Source organism: Prionailurus bengalensis, chromosome D1, assembly GCF_016509475.1.
Source record: "Prionailurus bengalensis isolate Pbe53 chromosome D1, Fcat_Pben_1.1_paternal_pri, whole genome shotgun sequence".
In the NCBI taxonomy this organism is placed as follows: domain Eukaryota; kingdom Metazoa; phylum Chordata; class Mammalia; order Carnivora; family Felidae; genus Prionailurus; species Prionailurus bengalensis.
Window position 1 is genome coordinate 59,250,848 of NC_057346.1, and position 21,484 is coordinate 59,272,331.

Genomic DNA, 21,484 nt, shown 5'->3' on the forward strand with positions numbered 1-21,484 from the left:
ATCTCTTTATATTTCCATCTTGATCTCTCTGGAGCTCTGCTCCCTTTCTTCTTTCCTTCATGTATTTCTCCTTCCTGTCTGTTTCTCTCTGTCTCTGTTTCTGTCTCTGTCTGTTCCTCTGTGTGTGAGTCTTTCTTTTCCTCTCTCCCAGCCAGAGTCTCTCTCTACCCCTCCCTCCCTCTCTCCCTCTCTGTCTGGGCCTCTCTGTTCCTCCTCCCTCCTCCCTCCCCCTTCTGCATTATCAGACCTGCTCCAACCTCCTCCCGGAGCCAGCCTAGCGGCAGAGGCAGTGGCAGCAGGAGAGGTGGGAGCAACTGGGGCAGCAGCAGCAGCGCTGGATTGGGGTATTGAGTCCAGACTGAGTTGGGGACAGGCTACTGCTCTTGGTCCTTGTGCCCACTGGGCCAGGCACCCTGCCTGGAACCCCGGGCAGGGTGGACAGGGCGAGGTGCCACCTTAGTCTGGCTGGGGAGGCAGACGATGAGGAGCGATGGGGCAGGCATGCGGCCACTCCATCCTCTGCAGGAGCCAGCAGTACCCGGCAGCGCGACCGGCTGAGCCGTGAGTACTATCCAGGGGCTGGGGTTTGGGTGAGCGGCTGCAAGGCATAGCAGAGACTAGGGTCCTGGGAGTGCCGCTGAGGAGCTGGGGTTGGCGTGGAGCTGAGCCACGTGGGAGGATCGATCCTGCTCCTGGGTGCCCCGTTGCTGGACTGTACCCTGGGGCGGGGGCGGGGGGGGCAGCTCTGCACAGGGGTGGGGGTTTCAGACATCAACCTAGGGGGTGATGAGGGTGGTGTCCCATAGAAGAGGCTGGGGGAGGGGTTGGTAATGAACCTGAATTATCCTTTCAGGGGCAAGGGGTGGGGGGTGTCTCTGCAGGGAGTTCCAAGGAGGTCTGGGGGGCTGAGATAAACTGGTTCAGGACCCTAGAGAAGGATGAGATGTCTGTGACCCAGTGTTGTGTGTGTGTGTGTGTGTGTGTGTGTGTGTGAGAGAGAGAGAGAGAGAGAGAGAGAGAGAGAGAGAACAAACATGAATATGAATGAGTAAGTGGTGCTGGAACAGAATAGGGTCCCGGGCCACCGCCTTTTGTGGGACTGGGATTCATAGCCACTAGTTTCGGCAACTTTACCCCAAAACATCTGTCCCAGAGAGCCACGAGGCTGGTTGAATGAGGCCCCTGTGCACCAGCCTCATGTGCATCCACGTGCATGGGTGCATGTGCAGGTGAGTGGAATGGGGGGTTCCGTGGAGGCTCCCCTCCACCATCTGAGGGCTGCTGAGGTGGGGGGCAAGGGATGTGTGTCTTCAGGTCAGTGGAGGTGCAGTTCTATGCCTGCACGTGAAGGTGTGTGTATGTGTGTTACAGGTGTGAGGTGCAAGGGGACCTGTGGGGTGTACAAGGGCCTGTAGAGTCCTTGGTGGCTGAATGTGCGGTGGCCTGGCAGGATGTGTGAGCAAACCTGTGTGACTGTGAGAGGTCATCTGCACACGTGTGAGTGCAGGTTGCTGTGGGTGTGGGTGTAGGTGTGTGTGTGTTAGTTTGAACGTATGTGTTGGCACGCATGTTAATCTGTGTGCTGCGTCTGCAAAATAAAGTGACTCAAAACTGAGCACGTTGTTTGATTCCACGCACCTTCCTGTTTGTGTGCTTATTTGTTAGTGCGTGAATATTAGCGTTGCGCTGTGTGTGTGTGGCATAAGTGTTCGGGTGTGGGTGTGTGATCGTGTGCTGGTGCGCTTGAGTGTATATTGGTGCCTGTGTGGCTGGTGTACGTGTGTGTGTCTCTATGTGTGTGTTCATCTGACTGTGCGTGGGTGGCTGTTTCCTTCCCCTGCTGGTTGAGGACACAGCTGGGACACTGTGACCCACCGAGGCAGGGCGGGGGTGGCTGAATGTGCGACCACCTCTGTGAGCCCAGGACAATTCATTCTACACCCTGTGGGGAGATGCAGAAATGAAATAGGCAACAATGGCCCTGCCCTCTGGGGCCTCCTAAGCTTCCTAGACATAAAATGGCTTGAGAATAATTAAGCTTAAAGATCAGGATCTAGCTAACAGGTGGGGGTGGAGTGGGAGCAGCGTAACAAAGGCCCTGGGTGGGGATCCCCCGTATCCCTGGAGCAGTGAGGAGGCTGACCGGGTTGGTAGCAGCCGGTCCTGCAGGACTTTGAACTCCAGGCCTCTTGGGCTCTATCTGGAGGGCCCTAGGGAGTCCAAGAAGGTTCTGTGTGATGGAGGGACAGAATTCTGTGAGTTTGAGAAAGCTTCCTCAGTGGCATGGTCAAGGTTGGACTAGCAAAGAGAGACGGGACAGGGGGGCCAGGCCACTGTGGACATCAGGGGGGGTCCGGGGCCAGGTGGGCCAAGGGGCAGATGACCAGGGCCTTTCTGAAGGGAGAGGTTGGAGGGCTTAGGAAACGATGGGATGGGGGACGTCGAGGTGGTTCAGCTTGGACTCAGGTGGGAGATGCAGTGGCAGGACCTCAGAGGGTCAGGATGTTGGAGGGAAAAGCTGTTGGAAAGCTCAAGCCAACAAGGTAGCAGGAGAGATCCCCTGTAGGACTTCTGACCAGGGTGAAGAGGGTTGGAGATCATGGAGCCATGGAAACTGAGGCTATGTCTTTGTCAACCTGCCCTGGCTACGAGGCTGAGGCTGAAGCTCTTTATCAGAGGCAAACTGAGGCCTCTTTCCTCAGGGCCTGCAGGGGACCTGTTGGTTGCCTGAACTGGGTTGGCTCAGTGAGGGTTAATCGCCTTTATGCTCCCCACACCCCCCAGTTGCCCCTGCCCACCAAGCAGCTCCTGCCACTCTTTCTGCTTCCCACTCCAGCCTCCTGTCCCTGGGGACTGCTGATGGCTTGGCTGGGATCTAGCCAAATAGGGGAGGCAGAGCTCCCAGCAGTACCCGCCTTCGGTCTTAATGGCCTGGGAGTCTCACCCTGAGCCGGGCTGCTGTCAGGTCAGGCCTGTGCTCCCCAGGCTCCTGCTGCTTGGGCCTGTACAATCTACCCACTTGGCATGCTCCTGTTCCTGCATTTCTGTGTCCATCCATTCATTGATTCACTCAACAGCGACTCTCCAATGCCTGCTTGGTGCCCATGGGGCTGGTCACTGGGGACACAGAATGGACCCAGACCCAGACCCTGCTCTCAGGGACTCCCGGTCTGATGAGGGAGGCAGGAGTGGAGACCTATAACCTTGCATTGTGAACAGTGCTGTGCAGAGGGAAGCCCCCTGGAACTGTGGGACCCACACCAAGCTGGGGCTTCAGAGGATGAGTCACTTGAGCTACATCTTGAAGGATGGATGGGGATTGCCCATGGGAAGAGCAGAGGGAACAGCATGGAAATCCGATGTGAGAGTGCTGTGTGATCAAGGAACAGAAAGGGGTTGGGTTGGCAGGATGAAGAAGGGAGTGGAGAAGAGGAAGAAAGGGCAGGAAGAGCCAGATTCTGTAGTCTCAAATGCCAGACTAAGGGGCTTGGGTTCTCCTCTTAGGACTGGGTTGCTGAGGAAAAGTTTTGAAAAGGAAGCCTCCCCTAGGAAGCCCTCCTTGGTTCCCCCTCCGTCTGACCCTATGATCCACCCTGAGGTCTTCCTGATAGTACAGCATCAAGAATGTGGCCCAGGGGCACACAGTTGGCTCAGGCAGAGAGCATGTGACTCTTGATCTCAGGATCATGAGTTTGAGCCCCATGTTGGCCATGGAGCCTATTTAAAAAAAGAAAAAAGAATGTGGCCCAGAGTTGGTCTTTTCCTGTGATGCCCCCGTGTGTGAGGTCCTTTACCCAGCCAGCTAAGGAGCAACTCTAAGGCAAGAGCCACCCCCTCATGCTTCCCAGCACAGGGCTGGGCACCTAGGCTCAGTGCAGCCTCCCAGTGGGTGAGGACATGAAGAGCATCTGGGCCACCTTCTAGCAGTTGCTTTACTCCTTCCTGCAACCTGCCCACAGATCTGATCAGCCCTGCTTACATACCCCCGGGATGGGATGCTCATCCCTTCCCTCTTGGGCAGCCCTTCTCTTGGAGTGGTTTTATCTGTTCTGGGCTCCTTTACAAGGCCTGGCTACTTGGCCTTGTGCCCTTTCTCCATCCTGGGTCACTGTCCTTCCCCCTTAGCAGGGCCAAGCTGGGGCATAATGGTTCAGGAGTGGTATGAACACATCGTGGGCAGAGAATAGAGAGAGATAAGCAGCCCTTATTCCAACTACAGATGGTCAAACTGAGATGGGCCAGTCCCTGACCCCTCTCCAAAAGGAATGATAAGGAAGTAGGCATGGCCAAGAAAGGGGATGAGGATAGACAACGGGAAGAACTTCCTACCAGCCCAGAGAAGTGTGGAATCTCCTGACTTTGTGAGAGTGGGCATGAGGGGGAAGTCTTCTGGGACAGGAGGGAGAGCTGGAGACTGAGGCACTCACTTCTGCCCCTCCTGCAGGTGAGGGAAGTCTTCCAGGGAGAGGGGGACTGCAGGGGCTGAGAGAGACAGGGGAGGGGGATCAGGATTCATTCATTCATTTATCTGACATTTACTGGGTTGCTACCCGACCAGACGTACCAGCTCTGTGGGGAGATAGACAGAACAGTGACCACACGGAGGGACACCCATGATCTTCCCTACCTCTGCCAGTGGCAGGAAGGTATTTAAGAAGAGGGGCTCTTGGAGCTAGCCTTAGAAGGAAGAATTCCTTCATGAGGCAGAATTGACAGCCCCACAGGAAGAGCACATACCATGTGCAAAGGCCTCGAAGGGAAAGCAAGCATGGTTTTGTTTATGTAAGGACTGTAGGAATTCAGAGTGGCCTAATCATGAAGTGCAAGGGTAGGGGAAGGTCTGGGCAGAGAAGGAGAAGGAGACAAGTGAGGGAATTGAGGTTAGACTATAGGAAGCACTTTCTGTGGCCAAGGTGCCGCCAGCAGCTTTGACTTGGAGGCGTCATTGTGAATTTGCAACTTCTTGGTCTCTCCCAGTGGCCCCATCAGGGCCTGCGGAGGGGCTCCTCCTTGCTTGAGAATGGGATGTTCAGTGAACAGAGACCCTGAAAATGGGGGAGCGGCAGCAGTTGAATGTGAGCCCCTTCCAGAAAGTGGCATGCAAATGAATGCAAAGTAATATGCAAATAAGCCAGCTTAGGCTTGGCAGCTTTGTCTGGGAGGATGAGACATCACCCCCTTCCACGCTGGCCTCCCACCTCCTCTGCCCCAGCCCCCCACTCCTCCCCACCCCCAGAACAGCCAGAACAGCCTTCTCTGCTGCTTCCACTGCCCTAGCTTGTGTGAACCACAAGATTGTGGCCTCTCGGTCAGGGACCATGGGCTCCCTGTCAGCACCCCCATCTTCTCGGGAAGTCGATATATTTAGTAACGGATGTTTTCAACACATTTATCTCCCATTGTTCAGCTGCCCGCTCCCTGGGAAAGGCCAGGTCCCCAGTGACATGACCCACTTTTTGAATTCCCTGAAGTCCCTTTTCACTGCCCTCCCTGAAAAACAGGAGACAACTGGGGCTTGGTGCAGCAGAAGGGATTTAAGTCAGACATCTGGAAGGACTTCCCAACAGTGTAGTTGCTGAAAGATGTGGACCCTGAGGCTTCTGGGTTCTCACTTTTATTTATTTTTTTGGGACAGAGAGAGACAGAGCATGAACGGGGGAGGGGCAGAGAGAGAAGGAGACACAGAATCGGAAACAGGCTCCAGGCTCTGAGCCATCAGCCCAGAGCCTGACGCGGGGCTCGAACTCACGGACCGCGAGATCGTGACCTGGCTGAAGTCGGACACTTAACCGACTGCGCCACCCAGGCGCCCCTGGGTTCTCACTTTTAGATGGCTACCTGGGTTCAAAGCCAGAGGAGGCTTTGAGAATAGGACAGAGAAGGTGGTAGACAGCTGGAAGTTCAAATATCAGCACCATTACTCTAGAGCTATGTGGTCCTGGGCAAGCTACTTAGCTTCTCTGAACCCCATGTGAATAGTGAAGTGGGAACAATAATACTTTCCTGGCAGGATCACCATGAAGAATCTGGAAGTGGAGAGCTTCGTGGCAGGCATGCAGCAGGTGCTCATAAAGGTTAGCTGTTGCCATTATAAACCACCCACACTCACCTACACTTTTAGAAAGATTCAGTGGGGGCCTGGAGGGGGAGAGACCAGAGCTAAGAGCCCAGAAGCTGTCATCGTGTGGGAGACACGAGGAGGTCTGAAATGGAGCCGCGGTGGTGGGCATGGTGAGCAGTGTGGATGCTCTGTGGGAGGGGCCCTCAGAGACATGTGACCACCTCCCTCAGCTGCCCTGACTGGTCAGGGACTAATCCACAGGGAATACAATGGAGGAAAGGGCTCCATGAGGAAGAGGTTAAACCAGTGGCCACACCCATGGCAGTCTGCGAGTCATTCTGGGAGTTGTAGTCTGGCGTGAATTTGCAGTAAGTAGACTTAGTACGGCCTCCTTGGATCTAAATCCACACTCTGCTGCTGAGGCAGGCTGGGGACAGGCCCTGGAGGGTGCTGGGGGATGCAGGGTCCAAAAGTGGAGCAGCTTCGCTCCCTCCCCAGGGACCCCTCAGCCTGCTTCATGTTGGGCAGTGCAGGTGGGGGTAGGGATAAAAGGATTAAGCCATAATTAGGACTCTTCACACATCCACACAGAAGTTTACAGCTTCCAGAACACTGTTTTCACATCTATGATCTCATTTAATCCTCACCACAAACCCAAGAGACTCCTGTTTTCTGGATCAAGAAACAGAGGATCTGAGAGGGGAAATAACTTGTCCAGAGGTATTCAGCCAGTGACTGATGGAGCCAGGCTTGGAGCACATGTCTGTCTGCCCCCAAAGTTCCTGCTCTTTCCATGGGTTATTGTGCCAGAGGGCAAAGGCCAGGCGTTGAAGGACAGGCAAGATACAGACAATTAGACATCTCAGCAGAGGACCGAGGAACAAAGACCTGACTCAAGGAACAGAAAGCAAAGGCTGAGCCCCTTGGGATATAAGGCTAAGAGGTGGACTAGGCAAACCCCAGGCAACTAATTCCAGGCTGAGAATACCACAGCCCACCAGGATCTTCCCAGGAGTTTTGAGCAGTGGCAGGTCCTGATTAGGGCTGGACTTTGGGAAGATTGATTGATGTTGCAGTCTGGGCTGAATGGTTAGGAGTGGAGAAACAAGACAGCCTGAGGCTTCTGAAGTCCATCCGTGGTGCTCCCAGCACTTTGCTCAAACTTCTTCCCAACTTATTCCTCCTCTTCCTCTTCTTCCTCCCCCTTCTACCCTACTCCCCTCCACCCCAGCCTGGGGAGGGAGGACTGTGTACCTTAGAGCTGTGCTGTAATGCCCCCTGTCTCCAGCAGGGGGTGCTGCCACACACACAGTCAGTTGCAGCCTGGATCTTCCTTGTGTTTGAAGGGCCAGTGGGAGGAAAAGGCTGGACAAAGAGCAGAGATGAAGAGTGGAGCAAGGGTAGCCCATTGTTCTGGCCAAGGGGGAGAGGGCCCTACTGAAATGACACAGGGAGGAAGGAGGGCTGAGGAGAGACTGGACCCCACACAGCAGGGACAGACATTTTAAAGGGATTAAGCCAGGGGATGAGATACTTTCTTCTCACAGTTCTGGGACAGGCTTAGATTTGGAAATGGATCTGGAATGACATTGCAGTTGGAGTCTGGGTTTCTATTGGATTGTCATTTACTTGATGCTGAGATGAGGGGTAAGATTAGTTGGTTTATTTGTGTTTCTGTGTGTGTGTGTGTGTGTGTGTGTGTGCGCACGCACGTGCTTGTGCCTGAATGTGAACTTCCAGTTGCGTATGTATGTTTATAGGTCTGAGATGTAAGAGTGTGTGGGTCAGTGTTTGCATAAAAGTGTGGACACATTCCTATGTGTGAATATGTGAGTGTCTATTTTTATGCCTGATTATTGGTAAATGCTTATGTGTATGTGAGTGTGTGTGCACCTATGTGTACGGTGTTATGTACATGTGCTCTAATAAAACCGTGTGTGGGTGCGTAACTCTGTGTATGTGGCTGTCCGTGTTTGGGTGTAAAGGCACGGATGAGTGAATGTGTGTGAAGGCACTGACCCAGCAAAGCCACGCCCAAGGTCTGGACATTCAATACTTTCTCTTCTGACTCCCACCTGCCTGAAGATAGAAGATGTGTATGGACTTGGGCTGGAGGGGCTGTCATGTGTAGGGCTGGGCTTTCCTCAGGAGACGCCGGAACCCCCTACTAGTCAGTGAGGGCTCTAGAGGAGCACGGTGTCTTGTATTCAAGCTGGGGCTGGGCTAACCAGGATCCAGGGCTATCACATGGAGATGCTGGACATGGCCATACCCGTACCCCACTAAGAGTTCCAGGGACTCCCCACCCAGTCCTCTTGTATAGATGCAGCTCCTGAAGCCCAGAGAGGGGTAACGGTCGACTCAGCGTCACAGCAGGATCCAGGGTGAGATGGCAAGTCCCAGAGCACAAAGAGGGGTGGGTCTGGCCTAGACAGCCTCTCTCCAGCCTCTGGAGCAGATGGGGAGCTCAGAGTAGAGATCCAGTTCTGTGGCATGAGGCCCCCTCCTGCACCTGGGCATTCTCACTCCTCCTCAGCCTTGGATGATTCCTTTGAAGTTTCTACCAGAGTGTCTGCCTGCTGTGAGGCTCCTCCCGGGAACTTGTGAAGTCTGTCATTCCGTGGAGCATGGTGATTCCATGGAGAGGGGTACAGCAGTGGGGTGGGACCTGGGGAGGGGCCTCATCTTTGCATCAGATGCTTTTCTAGGTTTCTACTATTCTAACATTTAAGGCGTTCCCTATAATCCCTCCTTGGGCTCTTAGTGCTGAAACGGTGCTGGGGTTGCCGGGGAGTCCTGGAAGCCCGGCTTGGCTCAAAGAGGGGGGGCGGGGCAGTCCCACAGGGAAGGGGCTTCCTGCCCATAGTGCAGGGGCACTGGGCAGCCTGGTTAGGGAGACTGTGGAAGAGACTCCTGTCCCAGCAGAGAAGCTGGCTGCGAACTCTCTGAAGTCCTTTCAAAGTGTAGCTGCCATGGAGGTGCCAGAGAAGGTGCCCACTCAGTATGGGGAAGTCTGAGCCCCACAGTGCTTTTCCCAGTGGCCTGGGCAGTGAGAAGATGCAAACAGGAGATCCCCTTTCCAGGGAAACTGGAGAGACGTCATCTTCCTGGAGGTTTGGGATTGGAGGCGGGGGGCTGGATTTGAAGACACCGGTGGAGCCAGGGGTGTGATGGGTAGGAGATGGTGGCTTTGCTGGCAACACTGGCAGGGAGGGGGCAGACAGGCAGTTAGCTTCCTTTTTTTAAAAAAAAATCATGTTTATTTTTGAGAGGGAGAGTGAGTGAGCAGGGGCAGGGGAGGGGCAGAGAGAGAGGGAGAGACACAGAACTTGAAGTGGGTTCCAGGCTCTGTGCTGTCGGCACAGAGCCCGACACGGGGCTTGAACTCGTGAACTGTAAGATCATGACCTGAGCTGAAGTCGGACGCTTAACCGACTGAGCCACCCAGGCGCCCCCAGCTAGTTTCTGTTGAGCTGAGTTGTGGGGAGCTCTAAGGTTGGAGGCCCATTGTGAGAGGTTCAGAGCTGGGTTCCGGGTGGTGTGGGGGCAGAGGCTTTCTGGTGCTGTGGACTGGGCAGGGATTGGGGAGAAGAGAAGAGAAGCAGACAGCCGGGCACTGCATCCTTCCCATGCCAGAGAATTCAGAGTCGTCTTAAAACTCCAAGTAAGGTGTAGTCTGCAGGCTAGATGGAGAGAACTGACAATTACAGAGTACCCTTTATATTTTTCAAATTACCTTGTTTAATCACCTCAACAATCCTTTAAGGAGCTCTCACTATTTTGGAGAGGGGAAACAGACGACACACTTACGTGGTTTAATTGAAGGCAGTTTGATGAAGCAAGCATCTTGGAGACGGGGTAGGATGAAGGGATGCAACAGGGCATGGTGAGGTCCTTTGGACCAGCATCCACGAGGCCTGCGGGGCAGAGAGAGTGCTGCAGATCTGAGAGCCAGGGCCATGAATAAAGGGCTGCTCTGCAGAGGAGGAGGCTGTCAAAGGAGACGAGTGGAGGTCTGGAGGGACAAGGGACAAATGGTTGATGGGAACCTGAAGCTCAGAGAGGGTGCCAACTGCTCCCTACCTCCTTCTGCCCTGCTCCCTACCTGAGCTGCACTGGGGCTCTGAAGAATGTCATTCTCAGGATTCGGTGTGCCCTGGGCCCCCACTGAGCCATCATCTGCTCATTGACCCCACCCCTCCTCAAGGATGCCCTCACGTGCCCCGCCTCGTGCTTGTCACCCTGGCCATGGAGATGGACGGGACAGTCCTTGCCCTCCCCTTTGCTAGAAGCAGGCAGTGAACCTTATGGGGTGAGTGCAGGGAAGGAGGAAAGCCCATGCTGGGGCCGCTGCTTGGAGACTTCTCTGAGGAGGTAATGATGGGTCTTGGCCCTGAAAAATGAATGTGAGTTTTCCAGGTGAGGGAGGAGAGGAAGGTGATTCTAGGCAAACAGCCAGCACAAGCAAAGGTGTGACGAACGACAGCAGGAAGTCAGGGTGGTGGGGCCAGGGCTGCTGGGCTGGAGGAAGGTCCTGTGGTGGAGGCCCAGCTCACGTAGGGAAGCCAGGAGGGCGTAAGCAGGGTCACAGTTAGCTTTGGGTTTAGGAAGCCCCAAGTGAAGGGTGCATTAGAGGGGCCAGCGAGGAGGCTGGTGTGGAGACCCAGGTGAGAGGCAAGATGGCCGCGATGCAGGTGTCTGAGGACAAGTGAGCTGTGTAGACAGGTCAGAGGAGGAGTGACAGTCCCCAACCCCTGGCTCACCCATCTGAGCTATGGCCCTAGTTCTGCAGTGTCCGCCCACTAATGCAGGGATGGGTGACAACTCTAGACTCTCTTCCAGGAGCACCCTTCCCTGCTTCATCCTGCCTGTGGCTTCCGCACCCCAGAGCACCCGTCCGTGGCAGCCACTAGCCACGCTGCAGACCATAGCCTCCAAGAGCAAAGCCATGTCCCTGCCGCCTCATCTCTTGATAACATGTATGACTTGCCCGCTGCGAAGCCTGATAAAATCCTCCCTTTTAAGACCATCATCATGGTGTGCCTGGGTGGCTCAGTCGTTAAGCATCTGACTTCGGCTCAGGTCATGGTCTCACGGTTCATGAGTTTGAGTCCCACGTTGGGTGAGCTTGAGCCGCACTTTGGATTAAAAAAAAACACAAGCCCACTTTGGGTGAGCCCCGCTTCTCTCTCTCTCCCTCTCTCCCGGCCCCCTCTCCCTGCCCCTTTTGGGATTCTCTCTCTGCCCCTCACTCACTTGTGCCTCCTCTCTCTCTCTCTCTCTCTCTCTCTCTCTCTCAAAAAAAAAAAAAAAAAAAAAAAAGCTTCATCCTGGAGTTTGATCTCAATCCCTCTTGCTGTCCAGAGCCTGGGCCTTGGACTCCCTGGGAAATGAGTCAATGAGATGGCTCCCTCCTGGTGCTGGGGGCAGTTATGGGCTTTGGCCAAGCCAACTCATCCGCGTGCCTGAGTGCCAGTGGGGACCCACTTCAGCCTCCGCTGGGCCTCAGGTCCTTGACTTGTTATCAGCGTTAATTGGCATCTCCAGTGCGGCCTTCCACCCCACTAAGCGCTTGACGGTCTTGAGGTGCTTTTGTGTGCGACTGGATTCCCCCTCTTGCACCCTCCTGCCCCAGGCTTCTGGTTCTAGCTGCCTGAGCTAAGCCACCAAGCGTCCCAGCCACAAACATACAGCTCCAGGTGTGGAGAAACAAACAAACAAGAGAAAAGCTCAGCAGACACAGAAGCCCGCACACAGAGAAGCAGAGCACAGTACAAAGACGTGGAGAGACCCACAATGAACAGAGACATCAATATATACTGAGGAACGGAGACAGGACAAATCTTTTTTTCTTTTTCTTTTAATGTTTGTTTATTCTGAGAGAGACAGAGAGAGCGTGCGTGAGCGGGTGTAGAGGCAGAGAGAGAGGAGAGAGAAGGGGCACCTGGGCGGCTCAGTCGGTTGAGCGTCCGACTCCAGCTCAGACCATGATCTTGCAGCTTGTGGGTTTGAGCCCTGCATCGGGCTCTGTGCTGACAGCTCGGAGCCTGGAGCCTGCTTCGGATTCTGTGTCTCCCCCTCTCTCTGCCCCTTCCTCACTCATGTTCTGTTTCTCTCTGTCTCAAAAATAAATAAACATAAAAAATTAAAAAAAAAAAAACACAACTGACCTTCCAACCCGGGTATACACACGAGCAACACAGATGTGGATTTAGCACACAGAAACACACACTTGGCATAAATACAGACCGCCTATCAGGAAGCCAGACCAAGCTACCTTTGGTTCCCCACTTGTGCAGCCTCTCTGCCCTTTGGGCATATGCTGTTCCTTTGTCTAGAATACTCTTCCTGGATGCTCCCTCCCTTCACTGGGTTAATTCCTATCATTCTTTAGTTCTTGGCCTCCCTTCCATACTCCCCAACCTTGGAGCTGTCCCCTGCTACATGGCATCCCTGTTTTCCAACCAGTCTTTGACAAGCTTGGGGATGAAACTTTTGCCTGTGCCTGGTGAGGTGGTGACTGGGGTTGTGACTGGGCCATCGGGAGCCAAACAAAGACAAATTTGGGGGGCACTGAGTCAGGAATAACAATGAGGAGTCCTGGCTGCTCAGGGTGTGAGCAGGCATTTAACCCACAGGCTGGCATAGCCAGATGTCCTCTGCCTCATTTTTTTTTCTTTTGTGTTTCTTCTAGGCTTGCTGCCCAACCCAGTTCCCTCCTTTCCCAAAGCCAGTCCTGCCTCTTGCCACCTCTCTGTGCTCACACGTGCTCACTCGCCCTCTTCGCTTGGGTGTACCCTGCCTCTACTTCTAAGCCTGGGGAGAACCTCATGATCCAAGGCCTGGGGTCGGAGGCACATCCTCCATACATGGTCTCCTAACCCATGCCATTTAGCTTGATAAAGGGAGGTGTAGAAGGGAGTGGTTATGAGCACAAGCCTTGGGGACTGTCTCCTCATTCAAGTATCAGCTCCTCCACTTCTTGGCAGCAGGACGTGTGTGAGTTCTGCCACCTTTGCTCCCTCATCTGTAAAAGGGGCACGCTAATAGAACCCACCTCATTAGGGCTGCTGCAAGGATTAAATGAGACAAGTGTGTGATGTACGTGGCATGCAGTTTGGCTCCCCTTTGGGCTGCGTGAGAGCTGAGGGAGAGCTAATGAGATCAAGGATGTGCAAGTGCACCCGGGAGGTGCCTAGTGAGTCCTTGCTAATTGGAACTGAGTGAAACAAACATCCCTGTGAGTACCTACTATGTGCCCTCCATGACTGGTTCTTTGCACCCTCCCCCCTCAGTTTCTGTGTGACTGCTGAGCCTGAACTGCTGTTTTGCTATGGGGGGGGGGGGGTTGCTCAGCAGGTGGGGGCGCGACTTCTTTTTTTAAATTTAATTTTTTACGTCCATTTTATTAAAGTATAATTTACATACAATAAAATCACCAATTTAAAGGGTATGATTCGATGAGTTTTAGTAAATGTATACAGTCATATAACTACCATTTCAATCAAGAATAGAACAGTATTCCCCCCCAGACTTCCCTGTGCCCTTTGCAGTCAATCTCTTTGGGGGGTGACTTTTTACAGGGCTGTGAGAGGTCCCGGGTTTTCCTTGAGCTGACAACCTGGGCACATAGACTGGGATGCTTCTAACTTGCTGGGAGATGCCAAGGAACTGCCCGCCCTTTCTGGGCCTTGGTTCCTGTAGACTGGCAGAGGTAATGAGGCCAAAGAGGGGAAGGGATGCTCAGGCTGTGATCTCCTGAGGGTAGACTCTGGGTCTGAGAGCCAGGTCAGTTGGAAGTGGTGGCCTCAGAAATGCACAGAGTGGGTGACAAAGTAGAGAGTTGGTGTTCCCATAAACCTGCCTCAGGTAGGTGAGCCCTGTGGCCCTGATGGGAATGGCTATGTGTTGGTCCAGACTGGAGCAGGGGCCTACCCAATATGACTCTACATGTCTTCCTGTCTCCCCCTTCCAAGAGCTGTAAACCCCTCCGTGGATTAGCAATTCCCTGAAAAGAAGGGGGGCACTTTTGTTCCCCAGTTCTAGAACCAAATATTAAAGCAATTATGTAACTAGCAATAAATTACTTAAAGTAGTGACTCACTCAGCTTAATTAGAGTGAGAGCAGGGAGGGATTAAGGTATTTTTAGAGCACACACCTCACTCCCTCCTGGGGGGGGGAGGCCTCTGTGCAAGGTGGGGGTGGAGAAAAGGCTGGGAGCTCATAGAAGCACCCCAGGTGTCTGCAAGGAGATGAAAGCCAATCCTCCACCCTGCTGAGGTCTCAACAAAGACAGGCCAAGTCAGAGCTGAGGCAAGAGGGATTCAGATCAGACCCAAGGAACACTCTCCAGAGGTGCTTATTGGAGAACTGGGAACAGAAAAATTAGGTTATGAACTCTTTGAGGGCAGGGACTAGGTCTGTGATCCACCTTCCCGCCTTTACTAGTTACTAGCTGTGTGGTTCCTTTGTCACCCCAAGCTTCAGTTTCCTTCACTGTCAAATGGGCATAATAATATCCACCTTCACACATATTGTAAGGATCAAGTGGGTTAATGTGTGTAACTAACACAGACTCCAGTACTGACTTAACAGAACAAAAATCTCTAAGAAGACAGGGAGTGGGTCTGTTTTGTTCACTGTTTTATCCCAAGCTGTATTCACAGGGCCACACGTAGTAGGTGTTCAATAAATGCCTGTTGAGTGAGTGCTTGTTAGTTTCATTCCCATTCTCCTACTTCAAATGGGTCCTTGTTTCAAGGTTTGTGGATGAAGGAACTAAATGAGTGGAGGGCAGGGGTGCCTCTCAGGTGGAGACTGGCTTTTCTCCCCCAAGCTGAGGAACAGATGACTTAGAACATAAAAAGACCAGACTTCCAGAGACTGGCCAGGGAGAGTTTGGAACCATGGACAGCTCCAGCCTGTGCTAATGGGCTTAGTCTCCTGGTTGCCTGAAGCTGGGCTGGGCTGGGAGGGTCCACCCAGGCTACCCTCAACTGCAGTCCAGTCTGACTGGAGAGACCAGGACCCTCACCCACCGTCACTGGGAGTTCAGGGGAAGGAGGATGAGTGTGAGATGGGGCATCCTGAAAGCTTCCTGGAGGAGGGGATGGGATTGCCTGGGAAGGTTTAGGCAGAGAGAATATCCAGGTGCCTGTAAAATGAAATAATAATTTTGATCCTATAGATTTTCCAAGAGGATTGAATGAATTACTTTTAAGGAATGCCTGGCACCTGCCTGCTTGTAGAGGGTACAACATAGGGGCTCATTTCTTCCTGCTTCCCTCCACCCCTTCTCAATGCCTGTGATTTGAGGAGGGACATCCCTCTGTCCTGTTGGGGACAGCAGGACCTGGATAACTGCTCAGAGATGCTGGGGTATGGGGATTCCTATTCTAGCCTTCACTGACCCCCAGCTCTGACTGAGCTGGACACATAGTAGGTGCACAAGACAGACTGAGGGACAGTCTGCAATCCTCCTTCCTATCAGGGCATTGGGAGGCTGAGGGAAAGACATGGCAGGGTTGGGGTGATGGAGTTTAATCCCTGGTCCTCCCCTAGGCCCATAGCCCCAAGACTCCTGCCCCTAGTGGCCGCTCTGATCAGTTTTAACTAGCTCTCCTCACACCTCGCTGGCCTCTCAGGGCTCTAGCGATGAATTAGTGATGACAGCTTTGCACCATCACTATGACGACCAGGCATGTTCTTAGCCTCCAGTCAGGGTGCAGCGGCAGAGGCCAGAGACCCCTTTGGCTCTGAGCCTTTGTACTGTTGTGTGTGATGGGGCTGGGGCCCAAAGGGGGAGCAGGGGGGAGGGGAGCAAGGGATGGAGCAGAGACCAGGGCATGGGGGCTCCATCTGGAGTAGATGAACATTCCTTCAGATTGTTAGATCCAAAGGAACCTTAGGGACAGTTGTTTCTCTTCCTCCCTGCTTTCTCTTTCTTTTCATTCCTCTCTCCCTTCCTCCTCCTTTCTTTCCTTCCATTTTCTCTAAGCCTCATCCCTGTTCAAGGCCCTGAGCTGCCCACCTCTTTCCCCTATCCTGGGAATCAGGCCCAGCCCAGCCCTCACTCTTAGGAGCCCAGAGTGAGATGGGGACATAGACCAATCCTGGTCTTGGCTTCAGAGAAGGTGTGTGGGAGCCACTGGTGGCTCTGCAAGGGGGGGCTCACTTAGCTCAGCCAGAGGCTGTGCAAACAGCTTTGCAGAGGGAGTGATACTTCTGGCCCTGTTGAGTGAGGATATTTTCCAGTGCAGAGGCAGAGGATCAGAGGAGAACAGGTAAACCATGAGTCCAGAGGTGAAATATAAAGAGGGGTGGGGGGTTGACAAAAATGCAGAGCAGCCTACATGCAGGAGTGTAGCAGGGCACAGAGGAGGACTGGCACCTGGGGAAGGACTGAGAGGGAATGGCTGCAATGAGCAGCTTGCAGGGTATCCCATAGGGAAAAAGGAGCCCCTGAAGAATTTTTGTTCTTGTTGCTTGTTTGATTTTCGGGATGGGAAAATTGAGGCCCAGGGAGAGAAAGTGACTTGATCAAGCTCACTGAGGTCATTAAAGACAGACTGAGGCTGTGGGCTCTGTCAGGATCCTACTCTATAGACCCCAGCTAGGACCTCTTGCCCCAGACTTGCTGGCCAGGAGTTTTCCAGGTAACCACCACCTCCCAAAGGTGAGGAGGGCCCAAGGGTGACCCGCCCCTAGTTTGAATGAAATTTGAGAAGGCAAGAGCTGTGCTTATGCGCCACCCCCTGCCTCTTGTGTGGTGGGGGTAGTGGGGGAGGGCATTCAAGGAAGGACCTGGGAAGCCAGGGGCTTGGCTGGGGTCAGCAAGCGATTAGGGTCAGAAACTTGGGTGTTTGGTCTCCCAGCCCAGGCACTGTGCCACATCCCCTTACTTTGCACCCCCAGGAATCTTTGGCCAAATTGGGCACCAGTAGGAGGAAAGGGCATCTCTGGGGCCCTCACGTTCGGCCTGATATTGGGCCTGATGTGGCCGGAACTTATCAGGGCAGAGAGAGCCATTTTAGCCCCATTGTCCCAGGGCAACAGTGACTCACTCAGGGTTGCTGAACAGGTCAGTGCTGGGCTGGGCCTGGCTGCCTGGCCCTTAGCCTGTCTACACTCCCCCCACCTCACAGCTGTCCCCTTGCCTCGCTTTCACCCTACTCTGCAGCGTTGCTGGGCCTGCCAGCTTTGATGGATGGCCCCACAGCTCAGCCTCCCTCCCATTCTTTTCCGGATGCTGGGCTGTTAGCCTTCTAATCACCAGTCCTGCCTGGTAGCCGCCAAGCCATCCATCTCCCCCCTGCCCCCCCCCCCCACAGCTTCACCCAGCACAGGTAGGGTTTTGTGGGGGGAGGAGCAATGCAGCAGTTCCCCCTTCTCTGAGGTTGGGCCGAGAGTGTGGCTGAGTCGAGGGTTAGGGAGCAGCCTACACCCCCTTGCTGGAGTGCCACAAATCCCTCCTTCCAAGGGTATCTACACATGCATACGTGCATACATGCTCACAGTAATGATAAAAACAAACTTTCATATATTGGGGTGCCTGGGTGGCTCAGTTGGTTGAGCGTCCGACTTCGGCCCAGGTCATGATTTCACGGTTCGTGAGTTCGAGCCCCGCTCAGAGCCAGCTCAGAGCCTGGAGCCTGCTATCATGTATCAAAAAATACTATATGTCAAGCATTGTGCCAGAGTTCTGCATGTGTACTCTCATTTATCCTATTAGTTGGGTACTATTGGTAACCACACTGTATAGACAAGGGAACTGAGGCTCAGAGAGGTGAAGGGACTTGCACAGAGTCACATGTCCAGGAAATGGAGGAGGGGGATTTGAACCCAAGTTGTATAGCTTACATCTTGTATTTGCAACTCTTGTGCTATACTGACTTACTTATTCATGCACACATGCACACACAAATACATGTACACGTGCACACATGTGCACGTATGACCACGAGCCTCAATGTCAGCCCTTCCACTACCCATCTACCTGGACCAGGCTCCTGAGGAGTCGGGAGAGTGCTGGGCTGAGGGAGAGATGAGGAGTCCCTGCTCATTGTCCCCAGGCTGCCCCCAGACTCACCCTGGCGGTGACATTGAGCAGCTGGAGGGCTGCATGGAGGAGGCAGCCTCCAGGCATCAGAAACAGGAGGCTGGGAGGCAATCAATCGATAATGCCTGTGGCACCACCTTCCCGGGACTGGGGCTCGAGGGAACGTGGCGCCGAGGGTCGATCATCTGGGCTGCAGCCCAGGCCCAGCATGCATGCATGTGTATGTGGAGTGTGGCTCGTAGCCTGCCATCTCTGCACCCCCTAGTTCTGTGTGCCCTCCCTTCTTTCTTTGCCCTTCCCCGTGTCGTCCCACACCTCACCCTGACTCCCCTTCCTGCCCCTCATCATGGGCACTGCCTCTGAGAATCAAAGTACCAGTTCCCAGGTGCCTATGTTCACCTTCTGCTCTGGGGTCACCCTGCCCCAGAGGCTGTTTCCAGGGCGAGTGCTGTGAGGTGTGGGGAGGGCAAGCAGAAAGGCCAGAGGCCAGGAGCTGCAGGACGTGGGGACGAGCCCTCAGAGCCCTAGGAGACAATTTAATGAGATAATGAATGTCAACTGCTTCGCACCACCAGGGGGCACATAGTAGGTGCTTAATTAGACTTTGTCTTGTTCCTCCCTCAGGAGTGTGGCGAGAGCAAGGCTGGTGCTGATGGGGGCGGATGGGGCACCTCTGAAGGCACACGAGCTCCCACAGAGGCTGTCAGGTGCAGCTGACGGTGTTAACAATGCCAGGAGCAATTAGCGGGGAGAGAGAGGGGGAGAGAGAGAGAGAGATTAGTACCTGACACCTGACGGTGGCACTGTTACCCATTCTGACATCGGGGGAGGGTGTCTGGTGCCAGGAGGAGTGGTGGCCAGAGCCGGGCTTGAGACCTTCCCCCCCCTCCCCCTGGGAGGGGCCGCTGAGCAGGCCTGGATCGCACCCCCCTTCCTGGAGCAGCTGCCTCCGCCCTGGCAGAGAGGTTTCCACCAGGCCCTCCAACTTGTACTGGCCCCACGAGACCTGGGGTCAGGCCGTAGTTCGGGCGCTGGCTGGCTGGTGGTGATTAGTCGGGGTGAGTCACTCGCCTTTTGGGGGCCTCAGTCTTCTCTGTAACAGGTTCCGGTGAACATCAAGTGAGATGTCGCCTGTCAAGTGCCTGCCATTTCCCTCTCCCCAAGGAGCCGGGCCACTTTGGGTTCCCCGGAGTCTGCCTTCCCTAGTCACACCCCGGAGAGAGACAGGTATGGGCCATGGAGCAGATACTGTCTGCTCCACCCGTGGGTCCCCAGCACCGGGACACAGGGTTGTTGAGGAAGGAAATGAAGGGGGTCCCATCTTAGGTTCTGTCATCTTCTTCACTCTGGTGGGGGGACACGTGTGCCTCTCCGTACTGACTGTACGTCCATGGGTAACCAAGGAGTGGTCAGGTGAGGGTGGGGAGGAGGTCTGGACTGGGATTCCCAGGGCCTGCCTTCCTAGCGTTTCACACGGTGCCTCACTGGCTGATCTTGGGCAAGACCTGTCCCTGGAGGGTTAGAGAGACATGGGAGCTCTGACCAGCCTCCTTCTTGAGGGCCCAGACGACTCCGTTCCGCAGGAGAGGCTGGGTGGTGGGGTGGTGGTACAAAGCTGGTGAGGCCCATGCCATGGATGGGCAGACCTAGGAAGAGGGGCCAGCTCAGGACTCCTGTGACTTTGGTGCCCTTGTCCTCATACTGCCCCTCCTGCCCCTCCATTCGTAGTCCTCTTTTCCTTTATTATCTGACTCTATATTGCCTCCTGCCTCAGGCTTATCTCCTCCTGTCACGCATCCATCCATCTCTGTCATTCCCTGCGGCTCCCTCCTGCTCTCTGGCACACTGGCTCCCTTCCCCAGGAGTCAGGCCTGTCTGGGAGTCAGTCTTTTCTTGCCAACTGTCTAAGTAAGTGGTCTCTGTGACTCTGACCAGCTCTTGTCTTCTTCCACCTTCCCACATCTTCCTTTCTCAGAGACAGTGTCTCTGCCTTTCACTGTCTCTGGACTCCCTTTGTCTCTGCAAGTTTCTCTCTGCCCTTATCTCTGGGTCTCTGTTCTTTAGAGCCCACATGGTCCAGCCCCTGCACCTCCTTCCCTGCATGCCCAGCCAGGGCAACAGTTCAGCCCTCCTGCCTGGAGAACAGAGTAGCCTACGCCCCCTCTTTTGCTGGCTGCCTTGGAAGCCCCTGACAATGCCCTCCGCCCCGCCCTGCTGGGCCCGTTGCTAAGCCTTGGGCAGGCAGCACCTGGCTTCCATAGCGACGGGTGCTTAGAAACGAAACGCCACATCTCCCGGTCCCACTACGGAGTCTTTGCGGATCGAGCGCTTTTCGATCAATCAGGACAGGAAATGTGGCCGGCTCTAGGCTGCCTCCAGCTTGGGGAGGCGAGAGGAGAAGTAGCCACAGTCTCTGCCTTCTGGAGCTTGAGGCAGGCAGTGAGGCCCTGGGCCAAAGAGGGAGCCCGGAAGGAGGCCCCCTGGGCTTTTCTCAGGAGTCAGCCTGCTACTGGGAGGCATTGGGTTTGCCAAGGGCCCTGTTTGGATTACTGTTCTACTATTTCTAGCTGTGTGACTTTAGACAAATGACCTCATGCCCCGGGACCTCAGTTTTATCAGCTGTAAAGTTGGGCTAGTGATATCATGAGGATTAAATGAGAGAATCAACCAGGTGGGCCTGGCTTTTAGAAGGTAGTCCTTGATGGCAGTTCCCTCCCTTTCTCTTTAAAGTTGTCTGAGATTTAATTAGCAGAGAGGAGGGTGATGTACAGTGCTGTTAGCAAAAAGGTGGAGGCTGGAATGCACCTCACAGATGCAGGGGTTCGCTGGGGCCGTCTCTCTTACCTGGTATTCAGAGAGACTCAAGCCCGCACACCATCAGGCTCTGAGGGGTGTGGAAACCCTGGTGGAGTCCTGGCTTGTCAGGCAGTTAGAATAATAGAATCCTGGACTCCTACATTCTCAGGACTCCAGGCTCTTGCGTTCATAGAATATAAGAAGCATAGACTCTTGGAATAAAGGGACATTATAATAGAGGCTTGATTTTCTTAGAACACAAAGCTCTGCGAGTTCTTGGAACCTCAAAGCCATAGATAGGGGCCTCCCTCTCTGATGGTTTCTGAGCTGGCAGGGAGTTTTCAGAGCCTGGGGCCTTGGGTCCCTGTTACTTAGACTTTCTTGTGCCTCAGTATCCCTCAGGGGCTTGGCTCTGAGCTGTCCTGGTGTGTGTGTACGTGTATGTGTACGTGTGTGTGTGTGTGTGTGTGTGTGTATTGGGGGCTGGGGTCAGTGATCGACTGCACCCTGACGCACCTCTGGAGCAGGGCCAGCCCAGGAATAGCTGACAGAGGAAAGCTGGGCTGCA

The 21,484-nt window shown here is 54.2% G+C and overlaps 1 protein-coding gene across 2 annotated transcripts in view; it reads left to right on the forward strand.

The window, feature by feature from the left end:
• Positions 1 to 262: 262 nt before the first annotated feature.
• The window catches only part of PDE2A (phosphodiesterase 2A), a 94,316-nt gene continuing 73,094 nt past the window's right edge, over positions 263 to 21,484 (forward strand). For both annotated transcript variants that reach the window (XM_043580325.1, XM_043580323.1), the window contains exon 1: positions 263 to 561. Coding sequence is in view for 1 of the 2 variants with exons in the window: in XM_043580323.1 (XP_043436258.1) it covers positions 491 to 561 (71 nt within the window). In the remaining variant the exon portion in view is untranslated. The remainder of the gene's footprint in view (positions 562 to 21,484) is intronic.